This window comes from Pseudophryne corroboree, chromosome 9 (genome assembly GCF_028390025.1).
Source record: "Pseudophryne corroboree isolate aPseCor3 chromosome 9, aPseCor3.hap2, whole genome shotgun sequence".
Lineage (NCBI taxonomy): Eukaryota > Metazoa > Chordata > Amphibia > Anura > Myobatrachidae > Pseudophryne > Pseudophryne corroboree.
In genome coordinates this window covers 52336894-52357240 of record NC_086452.1, presented here as the reverse complement: position 1 = coordinate 52357240, position 20347 = coordinate 52336894, and the positions used below count along the sequence as shown (strand labels likewise).

Sequence of the window (20347 nt, the reverse complement as noted above, 5' to 3'; positions counted from 1 at the left end):
TTGTTAGCATATTATTTATACATTTGTTTTACCGTCAACTAGGCTTAGAAATGGGTTGTGGTTTGTCTTCAAATAAAACACGCCCAACTGTGAGGTCACCTGTCATGTACCTTAGTAATATCAGTAAATGAGGAGCGAGGCAATAACACCACTTTATAAAAGGCAGTACAGCGGCCTGTGATGCTGTGGACATAAAGATGCATTCCACTAGTGACGCAGACATCCCCCCAACCGCTGAAGTCTCATGTGCCACTACAGGTAAAAAACGCAAATGTGCCCTGATAGGACCTAATTCAGACCTGATTGCAGCAGCAAAATCTTTCTCTAATGGGCAAAACCTTGGGGGTCATTCAGACCTTATTGATCGCTAGCGTTTTTTTCAGCGCTGCAATCAGGTCAGAACTGCGTATACACCGCAATGCGCAGGCGCGTCGCAGGGGTATAAAGCGGTTCGTTGCTCTGCGATGGGTTTGTGTGAAGAATTCATTCGCACGGCCAATTGCAAGGTGATTGACAGGAAGAGGGCGTTTGTGGGTGGCAACTGACCGTTTTCTGGGAGTGTTTGGAGAAACGCAGGCGTTCCCAAGCGTTTGCAGGGCGGGTGTCTGACGTCAATTCCGGTCCCAGACAGGCTGAAGTGATCGCAGCGGCAGAGTAAGTCCTGGCCTACTCAGAAACTGCACAACATTTTTTTGTACAGCTTGGCACCACATGCAATCACACACTTGCACAGCTAAAATACACTCCCCGGTGGGCGGCGACTGAGCGATCGCAGGACTGCAAAATACAGCTAGTGAGCGATCAACTCTGAATGAGGGCCCATGTGCACTGCAGGCGGGGGGGGGGGGGGGCAGATGTAACATGTGCAGAGAGAGTTAGATTTTGGGTGAGGTGTATAGTTTCTGTGCAGGGTAAATACTGGCTGTTTTATTTTTGCACTGCAATTTAGATTTAAGTTTGGACACACCCCACCCAAATCTAACTCTCTCTGCACATGTTACATCTGCTCCCCCTGCAGTGCACATGGTTTTGCCCATTAGAGAAAAATTTTGCTACTGTGATCAGGTCTGAATTAGGCCCACAGAACAGTTCTTTTGGGATAAATATTCTTTAGGGTATAGGCTGCGGGGAGGCACCACTGGTGGGAGGTTAGAGTTAGGCACTAAGGGGGGAGTGTTAGGCTGCGGGTAAGGGTGGAGGTCAGGTTTAGGCAGCACCTGGGGGAGGTTAGAGTTAGGCACTAAGGGGGGAGTGTTAGGCTGCGGGTTAAGGGTGGAGGTTAGGTTTAGGCAGCACCTGGGGGAGGTTAGAGTTAGGCACTAAGAGGGGAGGTTAGGGTTAGGCAGCAGGAAGGGAGTGTAACATACCTCGCCCCTGTCGTCCTGTCTGGTGGTCACACATACTGAACCCCACTAATTATAGATTACTTCCCACAATGCAGAAACATACTGGTAGGTTAATTGGATTCTCACAAAAAAAAAACAAAATGAACCCTTGTGTGTGTCCATGAGATAGGGAATTTTGGGGTACATTTACTAAGCAGTGATAAGAGCGGAGAAGTGAGCCAGTGGAGAAGTTGCCCATGGCAACCAATCAGCACTGAAGTAACAGCTATAATTTGCATTATAAAATGATACAGAGCTGCTGATTGGTTGATGGGGAAATTTCTCCACTGGCTCACTTCTCCGCTCTTATCACTGCTTAGTAAATGTCCCCCATAGAGTGTAAGCTCCACTGGAGCATGGACTGATGTGAGTGAAACTCTGAGTAATATGTGCGCGCTATATAAATAAGTGCTAATAAACATAAATAAAATACAGTAATTGCATGAGCTGAAATAATACTAACGAGAATCCCATTCGTATCCCTAGTGATATCACTAGTCCCCAGTGAATTAATCCACAGACAGAAACTCAGAAATCCAAAAATAATTTTTCACTTGTCAGGATATAATTCAGGGTTTTTGCAGACACGTTATGTAAACACTGCTATTTTCATACAGTGAAAACTGAAAATGGCAAAAAATGAGCTCGTTACATTAATTGCAGAGAGCTAATAAATCCCTACAGCAGATATCCTCTCACACAGTGATCATCAACGGGGCCAATTACCCGTGATCACAGCATCTGGGTGCTACGCCGGTGACAGGAGCCGCTAGTGTCGGGGTCCCTCGCCGTTACAGACAGATCTATCTGCAACTTTACACCGTCGCAGGAAAGATGAATCCAATGACCCGATAACGGTCCTCAATCACCCACTCTCACAAGGCCTCTCCATCCCCTCACTGTAATGCAGCGGCCCTGGAGGGTCTGGGTATTGAGCAGGTTTCTTGCAGGTGGCTACCAGGTAGGGTGGCCTTCAGTTTACCAGCTGTCGGGATTCCGGCGCACAGTATACCAGCGCCGGAATCCACGACCCCCCTGGAGGGAGAATAAATAGCGTGGCGTGCGTAGCGTGCCACCGCGCCCGCAAGGGGCTCATTTGCGCTCGCCACGCTGTCGGTATGCCGGCGGTCGGGATTCCGGCGCCGGTATGCTGGTCACCGGGAGCCCGGCCGCCGGTATACAATACTACACCCGCCAGATAATGTTCAACCAAAAATAAATGAATAAATACATCTAATAGATGGATATCGGAGCAGGGACATATATGGAATTGTACGTAATCCAGCTGCATTGCAAGTCCGGGAACTAATGCAGATCTCCACCAGTATTCAGAGCTAACCTGCTGACTTTCTCTGGTTGTCCCCAGCGGGAGGGGGCAGCCAGGTCAACACAGTGGGGAAGGGGGAGGGGGGGGCAAAGGAGGGGCGGTGTGGAGGGTGTGATGGCAGGATTGCGTCATTGTGGCTCTGTCCCCGCTATACAATGCCAGTGGCACTGTAAAGCAGGGGGCAAAGCTATGATGACGCGAACCTCCGCGAATTGCGTCATCTGCTGCCCAGCCTTCCCACTTAATTTGTCGAAGTGGGCAGCGGTGTTGGGATGTGGGCAGCATCACCTCTGCACTGGGAAACTTGAATACTCTTCCAGGCGTCCCGGAGCACCACCTGGGATTCGGGAGCCTTCCGGAAGTTCCAGCAGAAAAGGCAAGTCTGATTCAAAGATGGCTGCCACGTTCCTATACATTGTGAAAGTAGCCATCATCACTATCAGCATGCCCTATGCCTAGTCCAAAAGGTCTGTCTGTAGAGATGCAGCTGAATGGTCCGTAGCTGCTGTGAGTTGTACAGGCAGGCTCTGACGCATGCGCGGTGTTAAGTGTTGTGGGATGCGTCCGCATCACTTATTACTACACTTAGATATTTGCATGCTTGTCTGTTTTGTTAAACCTCATATTTCCCTTATTACGTGTATGTTATGGTTACTCAGGTCACGACCAATTTCTCTCCAATGTTTTGAGGGATTCTCCTGTATAGAGATGAAGGAAACGGTACATAATATTGATAAGTTTCATTCTCAGTGAGGTCATTGACTCCTAATGAATGCATAGGCCACATTCTCAGCGATGTCACGTGTCCCTAGTGACTGGATAGGCTGCACTGTCAGTGATGTCCCTGGTTCCTAGTGAATGGATAGGCTGCACTGTCAGTGATGTCACTGGTTCCTAGTGACTGCATAGGCTGCATTTCAGTGAGGTCACTGGTTCCTAGTGACTGGATAGACTGCATTCTTAGTGATGTCACTGGTTTCTAGTGCATGGATTGTCTGCATTCTCAGTGATGTCACTGGCTCCTAGTGAATGGATAGGCTGCATTCTCAGTGATGTCACTATCTCCTAGTGAATGGATAGGCTGCACTGTCAGTGATGTCACTGGTTCCTAGTGAATGGATAGGCTGCACTCTCAGTGATGTCACTATCTCCTAGTGAAAGGGTAGGCTGCACACTTAGTGAAGTCACTAGTTCCTAGTGAACGGGTAGGCTGCAATCTCCATGATGTCACTTACTCCTAGTGAATGGATAGGCTGCACTGTCAGTGATGTCCCTGGTTCCTAGTGAATGGATAGGCTGCACTGTCAGTGATGTCACTGGTTCCTAGTGACTGCATATGCTGCATTTCAGTGAGGTCACTGGTTCCTAGTGACTGGATAGACTGCATTCTTAGTGATGTCACTGGTTTCTAGTCCATGGATTGGCTGCATTCTCAGTGATGTCACTGGCTCCTACTGTAGTGAATAGATAGGCTGCACTGTCAGTGATGTCACTGGTTCCTAGTAAATGGATAGGCTGCACTCTCAGTGATGTCACTATCTCCTAGTGAATGGATAGGCTGCACTCTCAGTGATGTCACTGGTTCCTAGTGACTGGATAGGCTGCATTCTCCGTGATGTCACTTGCTCCTAGTGAATGGATAGGCTGCATTTCAGTGAGGTCACTAGATCTTAGTAAATGGATAGGCTGCACTCTCAGTGAGGTCACTGGTTCCTAGTGGATATGTTGTATTCTTAGTGATGTCACATCTTTTACAAAGTTGCAAGACCTAGAAATTAGTCAGAATTGTTAATCTGTGGGGACAGGTATATTTTAAATGTACCATTTTAGAATTGGATGGAAAATGAAGACATCATGGGGTATATGCAATTGCGGTCGAATTCCCGAAATTGTCGAATTTCGGGTCATTTTCGACCAAAAAAAAAAATCGCCTATGCAATTCAGTGCTTTCCGACCAAAAAACGGACTTTCAAAATTCGACTTTTTGAAATTCGACTTTTTGCAAATTCGACTTTTCTGCAATGATACAAGTGCTGCAATTCGACCAAAGCATATTCAATTCAAGTTTGGAAATTCGACAGCAGTGCTTTTAGACAGCAAATTCGTCATTTTCAATCCGCCACACTTTGGAGGGTGAAAACAAATAAAAAAAATTTAAACATGTTTTTTTTTGTGTTTTTTTGGGGGGGAATAGCAGATCTATTTATATTAGAAGGGATTAGGTACTTTTTTTTTTTTTTTTTGGAGGCACAAATATTATTTATATATTTAAAAAATTTTTTATTTTTTTTTATGCTGGAACGGTGAAATCATAAAAAAAAATGGCGTGGGGTCCCCCCTCCAAAGCATAACCAGCCTCGGGCTCTTCGAGCTGGTCCTGGTTCTAAAAATGCGGGGAAAAAATTGACAGGGGATCCCCCGTATTTTTAAAACCAGCACCGGGCTCTGCGCCTGGTGCTGGTGCCAAAAATACGGGGGACAAAAAGAGTAGGGGTCCCCCGTATTTTTAACACCAGCATCGGGCTCCACTAGCTGGACAGATAATGCCACAGCCGGGGGTCACTTTTATGCCGTGCCCTGCGGCCGTGGCATTAAATATCCAACTAGTCACCCCTGGCCGGGGTACCCTGGGGGAGTGGGGACCCCTTCAATCAAGGGGTCCCCCCCCCCCAGCCACCCAAGGGCCAGGGGTGAAGCCCGAGGCTGTCCCCCCCCATCCAATGGGCTGCGGATGGGGGGGCTGATAGCCTTTTGTGATAATAAAAAGATATTGTTTTTTCCAGCAGTACTACAAGTCCCAGCAAGCCTCCCCCGCAAGCTGGTACTTGGAGAACCACAAGTACCAGCATGCGGGAGAAAAACGGGCCCGCTGGTACCTGTAGTACTACTGGGGAAAAAATACCCAAATAAAAACAGGACACACACACCGTCGACAGTAAAACTTTATTTCATACGTCGACACACACATACTTACCTATGTTCACACGCCGACATCGGTCCTCTTCTCCATGTAGAATCCACGGATACCTGAAAAGAAAAGATCAATATACTCACCTCAGCCATGGTCCAGAGATAAATCCACGTACTTGGCAAAAAAACAAACCGAACACCCGCTCCATGCCGGACTGAAAGGGGTCCCATGCTGACACATGGGACACCTTTCCACGAATGAGACCTGTCAGTGACAGCTGTCACAGAAAGGTCTCTAAGCCAATCAGGAAGCGCAACTTCGTTGCGCTCACCTGATTGGCTGTGCGCTGTCTGTACTGTGACAGCACATCGCAAAGCCGCTCCATTACTTTCAATGGTGGGAACTTAGCGGCTAGCGGTAAGGTCACCCGCCGGTCAGCGGCTGACCGGCGGGTGACCCCACCGCTACCCGCAAAGTTCCCACCATTGAAAGTAATGGAGCGGCTTTGCGATGTGCTGTCACAGTACAGACAGCGCACAGCCAATCAGGTGAGCGCCACGGAAGTAGCGCTTCCTGATTGGCTGAAGGGACGTCAGTGACAGGAGTCACGTGATGTCCCGGCATTCGGGAGAAAGGGGTCTGATGTGAAAACATTGGACCCCTTTCTAGTCCGGTATGGAGCGGGTTTTTGCGTGTTTTTTTTTTTAAACAAGTACGTGGATTTTACTCTCTGGACGTGGATTTATCTCTGGACGCTGGAAGGTGAGTATAATTTTTTCACAGGTACCCTCGGATCGTCGGAGACCGTGGCAGTCGGCGTGTCAACATAGGTAAGTATGTGTGTGTCGGTAGTGTGTAATAAAGTTTTACTATCAAGGTGTGTGTGTCCTGTTTTTATTTGGGTATTTTTTTCCCAGTAGTACTACAGGTACCAGCGGACCCGTTTTTCTCCCGCATGCTGGTACTTGTGGTTCTCCAAGTACCAGCTTGCGGGGGAGGCTTGCTGGGACTTGTAGTACTGCTGGAAAAAACAATATCTTTTTATTATCACAAAAGGCTATCAGCCCCCCCATCCGCAGCCCATTGGATGGGGGGGGACAGCCTCGGGCTTCACCCCTGGCCCTTGGGTGGCTGGGGGGGGGGGGGACCCCTTGATTGAAGGGGTCCCCACTCCCCCAGGGTACCCCGGCCAGGGGTGACTAGTTGGATATTTAATGCCACGGCCGCAGGGCACGGCATAAAAGTGACCCCCGGCTGTGGCATTATCTGTCCAGCTAGTGGAGCCCGATGCTGGTGTTAAAAATACGGGGGACCCCTACTCTTTTTGTCCCCCGTATTTTTGGCACCAGCACCAGGCGCAGAGCCCGGTGCTGGTTTTAAAAATACGGGGGATCCCTGGCCAATTTTTCCCCTGCATTTTTAGAACCAGGACCAGCTCGATGAGCCCGAGGCTGGTTATGCTTTGGAGGGGGGACCCCACGCCATTTTTTTTCTCGGGTTTTTCACGTTTCTTTACCGTTTTTTAAAATCGCGGCAAAATCCGCCAAATCGGCCGATTTTCGCCCGCGACTCTGGCGAATCCGTTTTTCATTGAATATGGTGAATTCCGGAAGCCACCTTCCGGGATTCACCTGTCGAATTGAGTCGAATTAAAAAACGGCGAAAATTGCCGCGAATTCGACCGCAATTGCATATACCCCCATGTATGTATAGTGTGTGTGTAACATAGGGACAGTGGAGAGGTACCTGTGAGTTGACAGACTGGCCCATTGGTATACGGGAACATTCCAGAGCATATTGCTTCACGCAGAAATAGCATCCCTAAGGGACAGAGACACAAATCATTACAATTGTGAGAGGCCCCCTCTCCCTACCCAGCATTCCCAGTCATAGGTGTGCACACAAGGGTGGGTGATTTCAGAAGGAAGGGAGATAATGCAGAATGATGATGCATGGGGAATAAAGGATAATGATGAAAGGGGGTTTAATCTTTGAGGGTGATTGATTAATGTTTGATAGATCCCCAGCCAACAACCTGGAAGGAAAGTTCCATTAGCACGATTCCTCCAGGTAGCGCCCTCTGCAGGTGGTAAGTGGTAACTGTAGAAATTGTACTCTGCAAAATAAATAAACAGATTGGAAACATGCCTTCTTCTCTTATGTAACATGAATTATATACTATTGTCCTTCATGTAAACTGGTTTTCTCCACTTATTGTGACATTACACGTAGTTAAATTAAATCTGCTCTAGATGATATGTGATGTACATTCACCATCTCTTTTGTACTCAACCTATGTGCATCATTGGGACAAATAAACCTCCCCACAGTGGGGGGTGTGAAGGGCCCACCGGGGGGAATGCAGTGATAGGGGGCCATACTTAGGGTGTGGTCAGCCTACAAAGTGGGTGTGGCCAACCCCCACAGAGGCTTAAAATACACAATAGATTTGTGCAGTGTAATGCAACATATCTACCATGTATAATACAAGTGCACAGTCTGGAACCTGATCCCTAGAGGAAGGAGTGGGGCCCCAGGTAGTGGGACCCACCGGTGGTTTCCCCTGTAACCCTGTGGGCCAGTCCGACCCTTTCCCCACTTATCCTGCTGGATCCACTAAAGCAGTGGTTCCCAAACATTTTTGAATCACGGCGCCCTAGAGTAACAGAATTTTTATCACGGCACCCCTAGTCCAAAAGTTTCTAAATGGGAAATGTATAAAAAATATTAAATTAAGTAAATTATGTTTATATGTCATACTTAGGTTCAGTTATGTGGTGAGGGACAAGATTTGCTTCTGTTTGTACACATATTTTATGACTGACAGCCACAAGTACTAGTTTTTCCTATTACATGGATAATAAATATTTTGAATTGGCCCTGGAGCACCAACCCGAGGCACCCCTGCAAGTGTCCCGCGGCACCCCAGGGTGCCACGGCACACAGTTTGGGAACCACTGCACTAAAGAATAAAAACTCATTTAAGCTGGTGACATTTTTTTTATTTTTTTATTCTTGATTGGCTGGCACACTTCCCACAAAGGAATTCCAGTTATAGGATGCTGTGCTCCCCTGTGATCCAAGGACTTTCACAGAGGAAGATAACTGCATTACAATATTCTATCAAAGATATACAGTTTATATGCTCAACTAAACTGTTAAATAACATATTTCCAATAATACAGGCTATGTGGTCCTTAGTTCTAAACAACATCAGACGTGTGTACAGAGAATGCGAATGTAAGAATAAGTGGATTTGTACTGTGCATTTTCTCAATACGGACGATACAGGGATAGCTTCATGTGCATCAACATCAGGAATGAAAACTAAAAATATATAGGACTATGGATAACGGCAACAGAAATCACCTTAATGGGCAGAGTTCTACTAAAAGCGATCTGGGTCAATGTTTGGTTGAAGTTTGGACGATTTTTGATTGAATATGGGTTTAAGGGTCTAAACCACATATTTACTAACAGATGATTTTTGTCATCGTTTAAAGAAAAAAATTCATAAATGATCTATGCGTAAATGTAGAATTTAGACCCTGAAATAAAATCGACCAAACATTGACGACAAAAAATAAAAAAATGTTTTTTTTCAAAATCAACTTTTACAAATTATATCCCTAAATCCCACATTTACTAACAGATGATATTTTACATATTTTTTTTTTTTTTCAAAATGATGTAAAAAATTATCTGTTGGTAAATCTGTGATAAAGACCCTGAAACACACAATCGATAAAAAATAATAATCGACCAAACATCGATCAAAATTGACCCAAATCGACTTTTAGTAGTTATACCCCTAGCTGTCCATCTCATATGGCCCTGTGTTATGCATGTTACCCTAGAGAAATACTCGGATCTTCTTTGATCGGATTTTGGGGGTCATTCCGACCCAATTGCCCTTTGCTTTTTTTCGCAGCTGTGCGAACGGGTCCGAACTGCGCATGCGTGCGGGCGCCAATGCGCAGGCGTGTCATTGCCCGGCGACAGCAGCGACGAGATCAACGACGAAAGTGTTCGCAGCGGCAAACGCAAGAAGATTGACAACAGGAAGGCGTTCCTGGGTGGCAACTGACCGTTTTCTCGGAGTGGTGAGGAAAATGCAGGCGTGTCCAGGTGTTTGCAGGGAGGGTGTCTGACGTCAATTCCGGGTCCTGACAGGCTGCAGTGATCGCAGCGGCTGAGTAAGTTGAGAGCTACTCAGAAACGACACAAAACTTTTTTGCCCAGCTCCCCTGCACATGCCTTTGCACACTTGCTAAGCTAAAATACACTCCCCATAGGCGGCGTCTATCTAATCGAAAGGGCTGCAAAAAGTTGCAGCGTGCAATCAACTCGGAATGTACCCCTGTGCCCAGTTATCTGGCCTCCCAGTTAATCGTCACACTCATAATAAACTTTGTACTCACCTTAGGGCTACCCTCAGTTTTGGGCTTGGAGGTTCTGTTTTCCAGGGCCAATGAGGTCGCAGGTCTAATACGTGCCGTGCTACAAATATCAAAAGAGAAAGTGGTGGAAAAAACGTGCAGAGAGGGGCAATGCAGAGCTGCAGTTCCACAGCTGGTAATACTTCATAGCATACAAAGCCCCGCCAACTGCATTAATCTAGGACCATCGCCTTGATAAAGACACTGCCGAAATGCGTAAGGCTGGTTACCTGGATGGTGTTGATACATTACCTTGGATGTCTTTGGGAGCGCCTCGCACAGCCAAATCCTCATCCTGGCAACAACATCTAAGGACTAACCTGTAATAGGCCAACTAGCCTCTATAATTCTGCATATCCATGAAGTCAAGAAAATATGGACCTATTATTTGAAAAGTTGTATTATATGCCTTTGTGAAAATAGTTTTATGTGTCAGTGGGAAGAAGATAAGTGATCCCAATGTTTACTCTCTACACATGAAGGTTTAACTTTTCTTTTGAGGTACTTTTGATAAAGATGTATATGTAAGCGAGAGCCAACATCTGAGAACATTCATGTGAAAAGTGACTGGTAAGTGGACCTTATATAAGCATGTACAAAGGTGTCGCAAGCTTATCCACCATGATATTTATTGCATATTTTCTTTTAGATCCTTCTGGAACCTGGAAGCAACTCTATAAATCCATATATAGATGTGTCCTCACTTACTTGGTGTCCGCACACTACGTGGCACGAGACGCTAGGCCGAGTCGCAAGGGCCTGGCATGCCAAGACGGGCTATTTGGCATGACTGAAGCAACAGTAAGAAAGCATAACATCTGTAGAAGGGCCGTCTGATCCTTAAAGGCATCTAGTAGTGACGTGTTAGACGTGTGTATGTTTACTGAGCACTCACCTGCGGATGGGAGAGGCAGGGCGGAGCTGTACCAGGATAAAGCCGGTGCTCTGCAGGTACTGGATGTACTGCTGCATAAATGCCGTGCATAGCTCCTGCAGCCACGGCTCCTCCTTCGCTTTGCTGATCGGCATATCGTTCGAGTCGCAGCTGTAACTGCGATCTCTGCCGGACGCACCAGAGTCATTAGATTGGTGTCGTTTCTGGGTAAAGACATTACTTTGTGAGATTCACACAAAAAGCAGGAGCAACAATGACATGTAGTATAATGCTAATGGTCAGCAAGCTATGGTTCTCCAGCTATTGAGGCACTAGTAGCCCCAGTGTGTGCATTCTTGGCCTTGTAGTTTCACAGCAACTGGAGGACCACAGGTCGCCTACCACTAATGAGATCAGGATACCTTGCCCTCACTCCTGCTCTGGTCGCTCTGTAGTTGCGCTTGGAACGACGGATCAAACAGCAGAGGGGTGGCGCAGTAGTGAACCAGCCGAGCAGACTGTTTCAGGGTGTCTAAGTCTGCAGCCTGTGGAAGTAAATTGAAGTCTGTGACTGAAGCTACAGTATATTGTGTCTGGGCATGGGGCATATAGAGGGCAAAGATGTGGTGGTAGAATGGGAGAAGCTTAGCAGATCTAAGCACTCTGGTAGGTGGAGCTGAACTTACACTGATTGGCATATTAGACTGGGCTGACCTCTGCTGCCACGTCACAAAGAGGTTTTCAATCTTAAGCTGTTTCTCCATCTCTAGAAAAGAGAAACGTGTTAAAACAAATACAAGAGCTTGCAAACGCCACCTGTCACACTCTCGGAACAGCGCAACATGTATGCACTTGTTGAGGAGCGGAGGCTACAACAGTGGAATTGTGGGCTTTCCGCCTTGGCTGTAAGTTGTGTGGTGGTGTCAAGCAAACGGGCCTCATGGCCTAAAGATTAATTCCCACTTCTAACCTCTTCGTTCCGTGCTTTTAATCTCCAAGAACTGAGCTCCATGGCATGACACTGTGTCCACCTCAGGGGAGAGATGCAGGGGTTTAATAGGCATGACATCCCTGAGAACCTCATCGAAAGGCACAATGTCCGGGGGAAAGTGTAAGCTCGGGAGGCTGCGGGCAGAGTTTCCCAACCGCGTCTGCTCTTTGTAAGGCGGTGGCGTAGAGCTTCTGATAAGGGCATCGACCTCTAAAGTGGAGTTTAGGAACGGGTTGGGATCCTGAAAAGTGGCAAAAGGAAAATAAAAAATACAGTAGTAGTGAAGTACATACAGCAGCCGAATGTAATAAAGGGCAGAAGAAACCAGCATATCTAAAAAGCATGAAAATGAATTATGGGCCTAATTCAGACCTGATCGTAGCAGCAAAATTGTTTTCTAATGGGCAAAACCATGGGCCTAAGTCAGATCTGATCGCTGGGCTACGTTTTTTGCTGCCCTGCGATCAAATAGTTGCTGTCTACAGGGGAAGGGGAAGGGGAAATTGCTGTGCAAGTGGGCGTTCGCTTCATTAGCAGAGCTGCACAAACATCAGTTTGTGCAGTCTCTGCGCAGCTGCGCACTGCGATTGTTTCCTGCTGATCAAGGCCAGAGCTGACGTCAGACACCCTCTCTCAAAACGCCTGTTCCCGCCTGCGCTTTTCCGGACACTCCTCGGAAACGGTCAGATGCTACGCACAAACAGCGTTTGGATTTTTCACACCATCCCGTTGCTTGGCACCAATGCCCGGTGCGGTTGTGCGATGCGCCTGCGCATTGCGGCTCACACACATGAGCAGTTCAGCACACAGCGGCGATCAGATCTGAATTACCCCACATGTGCACTGCAGGTGGGGCACATGTGACATGTGCAGAGAGAGTTAGATTTGGGTGGGGTGTGTTTAAACTGAAATCTAAATTGCAGTGTAAAAATAAAGCAGCCAGTATTTACTCTGCACAGAAACAATATAACACACCCAAATCTAACTCTCTGCACATGTTACATCTGCAACCCCCCTCCCCCCTGCAGTGCACATGGTTTTGCCCATTAAAGAACAATTTTGCTGCTGAGATCAGGTCTGAATTAGGCCCTATATTTCACAGGTAAAACACAGCGTAGAAGCCAAACACAGATGCAATAAATGGAGATGCTTGCAAAACGGTTAAAAAACAGTACTCATCAGTGTCATGGTCGCCAAAATGGTCAAAACTGGTAAACCAACATCTTATCCTGCACATGTTCACGAAGGCCGAAAGGGCGTTTCATTGAAGCACATCCACCTTTATCGCCCAATGTGCTGCAATGAAACGGCCGTCAAACAGACAAACAAACAGGAGAGACGTTGCTTCATTTAAACGGGGTAAGCCGATATTTTAAATACACTGCTCAAAAAAATAAAGGGAACACTAAAATAACACATCCTAGATCTGAATGAATGAAATATTCTTATTAAATACTTTGTTCTTTACATAGTTGAATGTGCTGACAACAAAATCACACAAAAATTATCAATGGAAATCAAATTTATTAACCCATGGAGATCTGGATTTGGAGTCACACTCAAAATGAAAGTGGAAAAACACACTACAGGCTGATCCCACTTTGATGTAATGTCCTTAAAACAAGTCAAAATGAGGCTCAGTAGTGTGTGTGGCCTCCATGTGCCTGTACGTATGACCTCCCTACAACGCCTTGGCATGCTCCTGATGCGGCGGCGGATGGTCTCCTGAGGGATCTCCTCCCAGACCTGGACTAAAGCATCCGCCAACTCCTGGACAGTCTGTGGTGCAACGTGGCGTAGGTGGATGGAGCGAGACATGATGTCCCAGATGTGCTCAATTGGATTCAGGTCTGGGGAACAGGCGGGCCAGTCCATAGCATCAATGCCTTCGTCTTGCAGGAACTGCTGACACACTCCAGCCACATGAGGTCTAGCATTGTCTTGCATTAGGAGGAACCCAGAGCCAACTGCACCAGCATATGGTCTCACAAGGGGTCTGAGGATCTCATATCGGTACCTAATGGCAGTCAGGCTACCTCTGGCGAGCACATGGAGGGCTGTGTGGCCCCCCAAAGAAATGCCACCCCACACCATTACTGACAGACTGCCAAACCAGTCATGCTGGAGTATGTTGCAGGCAGCAGAACGTTCTCATTGGCGTCTCCAGACTCTATCACATGTGCTCAGTGCGAACCTGCTTTCATCTGTGAAGAGCACAGGGCGCCAGTGGCGAATTTGCAAATCTTGGTGTTCTCTGGCAAATGCCAAACGTCCTGCATGGTGTTGGGCTGTAAGCACAACCCCCACCTGTGGACGTCGGGCACTCATACCACCCTCACGGAGTCTGTTTCTGATCGTTTGAGTAGACACATGCACATTTGTGGCTTGCTGGAGGTCATTTTGCAGGGCTCTGGCAGTGCTCCTCCTGTTCCTCCTTGCACAAAGGCGGAGGTAGCGGTCCTGCTGCTGGGTTGTTGCCCTCCTACAGCCTCCTCCACGTCTCCTGATGTACTGGCCTGTCTCCTGGTAGCGCCTCCATGCTCTGGACAGACACAGCAAACCTTCTTACCACAGCTCGCATTGATGTGCCATCCTGGATGACCTGCACTACCTGAGCCACTTGTGTGGGTTGTAGACTCCGTCTCATGCTACCACTAGAGTGAAAGCACCGCCAGCTTTCAAAAGTGACCAAAACATCAGCCAGAAAGCATAGGAGCTGAGAAGTGGTCTGTGGTCACCACCTACAGAACAACCCCTTTATTGGGGGTGTCTTGCTAATTGCCTATAATTCCCACCTGTTGTCTACTCCATTTACACAACAGCATGTGAAATTGATTGTCAATCAGTGTTGCTTCCTAAGTGGACAGTTTGATTTCACAGAAGTGTGATTGACGTGGAGTTACATTGTGTTGTTTAAGTGTTCCCTCTATTTTTTTGAGTAGTGTATATTAAGAGGTACAAAATAGATTAATTTCCTGACATTCCTTCATTACAAATTCTGACACATGTAACTTTTTGGTCCAACTAGTGTAATTCAAGAGTTCAATAACAACTAAAACAAAACTCTACGAAACAACTATATTAAAAAAAGTTTCACAGATGAATAGGTCATGGGTTATTTGGCATCTTCTTAACAATCCAATATCAAAAGCGGCTCGTACAATAAAAGGGGCATTTATCAAGAGTACACTAGTGTCCACCTGATCTTAAGCAGCCCTGTCTACAGAATCGCTGAATCAGTTGAGGCGAATATGAAAAATAAATAGTTTAATAATGTAATACAGTTCGTTAGCCTTGTCTGGAGTAGTTATATCAAAGTAACATTGTAGGACACGATTATGTGTTAATTACAGTAAACAGAACAATGTCACCATCACATTCTCTTATCCTCGGTCTTGAGTGGGTGACCACTTACTCCGTAGGTAAAAGTCTGATTCAGATGTGTCCTCATACCACCAATCATTTAAATACGGTTATGTACATGATTTCTTTATAAATCATCTACAACGCCATTATATATATTTAGACACATGATTACTCAATAGAGTTAGGCAGGAGCAAAAAAATCCAATTTAAATCTTTTATTCATAACCTAAGGGAATACAGTTTACAGTTAAAACATCCAAAAAGCCTCATGTTGAACAAGTAAATTACATTTATTACCGCCCCCAAAAGGTTGTATAATAACTACTCGATACCAAACATAGAAAACTGTTCTATTTCAAAACGTTCATTTCGATAAGCTTAATAGCATAGGGGGATATTCAATTGTGCGCTCATTGTGTTATAAACCCTGCGGCCAGAGGTTTTTCAATTTCAATTCAAGGAGAGAAAATGCGCCATGGTGATTTCAATAGGAATCACTGCAATCTTTTTTTTCTCGCACCCACAAAGCAAGTCGGATTTTTTCTAAAATCGTTAATTTTAGGAAAAACCATTGGGACTTTTTCTGGCACCTGACTTAGGCCCTCGTTCCGAGTTGTTCGCTCGTTATTTTTCTTCGCATCGGTGTGATTAGTCGCAAACTGCGCATGCGCAACGTTCGCAGTGCGCCTGCGCCAAGTAAATTTGCTAAAAAGTTTGGTATTTTACTCACGGCTTAACAAAGAAATTTCTTTGTTCTGGTGATCGGAGTGTGATTGACAGGAAGTGGGTGTTTCTGGGCGGAAACTAGCCGTTTTATGGGTGTGTGCGGAAAAACGCTACCATTTCTGGGAAAAACGCGGGAGTGTCTGGAGAAATGGGGGAGTGTCTGGGCGAACGCTGGGTGTGTTTGTGACGTCAAACCAGGAACGAAACTGACTGAACTGATCGCAGTGGCAGAGTAAGTCTCGAGCTACTCAGAAACTGCAAAGAAATTTCTAATCGCAATTCTGCTAATCTTGCGTTCGCAATTCTGCTATGCTAAGATTCACTCCCAGTAGGCGGCGGCTTAGCGTGTGCAATGCTGCTAAAAGCAGTTAACGAGCGAACAACTCGGAACGAGGGCCATAGACGGGAAGAGAAGAAGAATTAAAGTCACAATAGAGGTGTGTGTCGGGAACCGTGGAGGTCACCAGACTGGCTGGAACACACAGGTAAGTATCTGTTTTTCCCCCCTTGCATTGCAGGGTTTTCAAAGCAGAAAAACCTGCGTGATTTTTTTTTAAATTGGATACCGCGGGTATCAGAAGAGCGCATACCTGCGGTAATCCAAAATTAGGCTCGAGGTCCGCAAGTTTTTTTGCGGGCAATACTACGTGCCCAATTTTATGCCCCCCCCCATATTGTCACAAACAGGGTATTAGTCTTCCGCTCCCTGCTGCCATATTCAGGTTGGCTGCACTATTCCTGGCCTGTCACAGTGTTCCTGATTGTTGCACCTGTTAAAGAACCTGCTCTCAGTACTGCTACCACCGGCGGGTGTCAGTACAGCATTCAGCGCTCCTGTCACTGCCAAACACTATCAGTAGCATGTGTTACCTAAGCAAGTTCCTGCTAGTGCTCGCCAACTCCAGTGTGTCTCTCCGCGCTTCTAGATATGTCATCTCAGCTGCTCATTCCAGGTTCATGCCGGCTACCTCACTATCTGTGTTACCAGTATCCAGCTTCTGCTCTGACTTTCAGCAAGTATACATCGGAACCAATACATGCTTCTAAGATAGACTCTAACCATCGGTTGCACCATCGATGGTGGTGAATTGTGCTTTTGGTTTCAGTGAATGATTGCTGAGGTCTGTGCTGAGTTTCTGGTGGTTGAGCCAGCCCTGGGTGCTGAGGTGTGGGTCCTGGGTTGTGTCCCTATATTGGGGAACATATCTCAGCTGCCCAGTCTGAGCTCCTGGATAGTGTGCAATGTATCAGATTCCAGTCTAGTTACAATTATCTGGGTTACACCAGTTCAGTTCACTGAGTTCATGGCTGAAGGTTCCAGCTTCACAGTTGTGGGGTTCAGGTCTGAAGCAGAGTTCCTCTCACTAGGTTCCAGGGGCTGGCTGGTGAGTCATTCCTATTTGTTGGTCCACCCTGGTACTGTATATGCACAGAAGTCACATACAACATACCAAGGGGGGAATTCAAATGTTTGAAAAGTCGGTTGGGTGTCTGTTTTTTCCCTGTCTATTAGATAGGGAAAAACAGACACCCAACTGACTTTTCAAACAATTGAATATCCCCCCCAAGTGTTCCTATTTTCCTTGTCAGACCAGTCTAAGGGTCCTGACTCCGATCAGAAAGTAAATCTAACATTAATTGCTCAGTTATGTTCTTTCCTATGCACAGCCAGCATAAAAGCCATCCAACTGGAATTCAGGTGCTGATCTGGGCCCTAAGTTTGCTCCTGAATATGCAACATTCTTCTATTGAACTACAAGATCCAAAGTACTTTCCACCTCACTGCAACAACAACTTTCACCTATTTCTGCATTCACTTCTCCTGAGACGGCTGTATCACACCTGAACCAGACTCTAGAGATAGCCCTTGACGAAGTGGCTCCATCTACCCATCACACTCCACGTAGACCTAGATGTCAACCGTGGCACTCTAAAGTAACAAGACACTTACAAAAACTGTCACGTAAAGTTGAACGCCAGTGGCGTAAATCTCATATTCCAAGTGACTTCCTCACATATAAGACTGTCTACCATTCTTATCGTAATGCTCTGGACACTGCCAAACAAACATATTTCCAAACTCTCATCTCTGCTCAAGCCTCTAACCCCAAATGACTTTTTAATACATTTAAATCACTTCTCAACCCTCCTTCACCCAACCCGCCAGCCACTATCAAGGCGCAAGATCTTGCTTCCTACTTCAAGGACAAGATTGACAAGATCCAAGATGAAATGGTATGCTCTTCCTCAACCAGTGATCTACTCAATTCCTTACCTGAACCCTCTGGCACTTTCTCTTCATTTGATCCCACTAATGAAGATGAAGTATCAACACTCTTCTCATCCTGCTACTCTACTACCTCTCCTCTTGATCCTATACCCTCACAAATAAGTAAAGCTCTGTCTCGTGTGCTCATCCCAACCTTAACATCTGTAATCTCTCTCTCTCTCTACTGGTTGAGGTATCTCAATCTATCTCAAAATATCTCCAAACCCGGCCCCTTCGCTCTTCACAAGATCTACGTCTCTCATCCACACTCATTACTTGCTCCCACGCACGATTACAGGACTTTCTGCGGGCTGCACCCACTCTGTAGAATGCCCTACCACGTACAACAAGACTCTCCCCTAGTCTTCAACCCTTCAAGCGTTCCCTGAAAACGCACCTATTCAGACAAGCTTACCAAATTCCAGAACCGATCACATTACCTTCATAGCTTTCCTATCCAATGATATCCCCACAGTACAGTACACACATATCCCCCATATATTTTCTTTCTTAACGCTCCCGTCCTCCTGACCCTGGTTCATCACTGCTGTGATGTGATATCATGCAGCCCACCAAGAACCTTTGCAATCTGGTGGACAACTACTGTATGCAATAGATAGTACCTATCCTCATGTATCAATGCCTATTTCCCCATAGATTGTAAGCTTGCGAGCAGGGCCCTCCTACCTCTATGACTGTTTTTACCTGGTTTTGTCTTCTAATTGTGTCCAGTTGTAAAGCACAACGGAATTTGCTGCGCTATATAAGAAACTGTTAATAAATAAATAAAGTATATATTTTCTGATGATAATCTCTTTTCCGATTACACAGCTACATATAAACTCTATATAGATGATGTCATTATTGCATGGCGTGACACAGAGAACACTCTTATGTTAATAACTATAATAGGAATATTAGGATCAGTATGGAACACAATATTTCTAGATTTGATTCTTGATACCATTTTGATGACTGTGTTTAGTCATCCTAAGCATGTTATTCAGATCTTAAATCGTATTTCTTACCCGTATCGAAAAATGATTAAAGTCACGTAGGAATTGTTCTGGATCATAAAATTGTTAGATTTATAGCTCAAGTTTATAAAGAATGGCCATTATTTCAGGCTAAACAGAAGGCATTTCATTTAAAACATGAGGATTTACTGAAGTTCACTGAATACTATATTGGGAATAGCTTATATAGGAAAAGTGAACCTGTTTTTCGTAACTATTAAGATTTAATTTGCTCCTTAAATGCAAGGCTTTTTAGATGAATCATGCGTCTGAATTCATTTTCCCGAATTATAGATGAATCATGTGTCTGAATATATTTGGCTAAATGACAGGAGGAATTGTATATGAATCAGACGCTTGTACATGTACAATATTTGGTCCCAGGTGCATTTGTTTGGGGGTGGGGGTGTATGTTTTAAGCACAAAATGATTGTTTTTTGTATTTTTTTAAATTGTTAATAGCTTATTAATTAATTAATTAATTATAAAAACACACCATCCGATGACCCGCATGTCATGAAATGCATCACTTGTGCAGTGGAGAGGACTTCCTCTATCTCCTGGCATGTAGCTGCTGCATTTATAAGCACAACGTGAGATACTTTAAGTCTTGGAGAGTGCTAAAGTTCCAGGCAATCAGCTCCTAACTGACATGTTACAGGCTGTGTTTGAAAAATGACCGGTGGGAACGGATTGGTTTGTACTTTACATATCTCCACTTTATCACTCTCTAAGGCTTCGTACATTTCCCCCGAAGTTATTACCATTCTGTGCTATAGCAGATAACGGGTGCGGTCTATGGGCCCTACGCAATGAGCGGTTATCAACTGACTGTGCACTCATCACGGTCGCACTGAGCGCGCATGGCAATTCACTAGCGACAACGGGCATAGTACATAGACTCCTAAATTCTCTCTAAGTCTTGGAGCGTGATAAAGTGGACAAAGATAAAAGCACCAGCCAACCAGTTCCTGTCTTTTTTCAAACACAGCCTGTAACATGGCAGCTAGGGGCTAATTGGCTGGTACTTTATCTCTCTCCAC

General features: G+C 45.7%; 1 protein-coding gene across 7 annotated transcripts in view; it reads right to left on the bottom strand.

Annotated features, from left to right (window-relative positions):
* Positions 1-20347, bottom strand: part of SZT2 (SZT2 subunit of KICSTOR complex) — a 295338-nt gene that overhangs the window by 15358 nt on the left and 259633 nt on the right. For all 7 annotated transcript variants that reach the window (XM_063939324.1, XM_063939327.1, XM_063939326.1 and 4 more), the window contains 7 exons: positions 11907-12168; positions 11623-11702; positions 11359-11481; positions 10958-11160; positions 10045-10123; positions 7659-7739; positions 7370-7444 (listed from right to left, as the gene is read on the bottom strand). In XM_063939324.1, coding sequence (XP_063795394.1) covers positions 7370-7444; positions 7659-7739; positions 10045-10123; positions 10958-11160; positions 11359-11481; positions 11623-11702; positions 11907-12168 — 903 coding nt within the window. The remainder of the gene's footprint in view (positions 1-7369; positions 7445-7658; positions 7740-10044; positions 10124-10957; positions 11161-11358; positions 11482-11622; positions 11703-11906; positions 12169-20347) is intronic.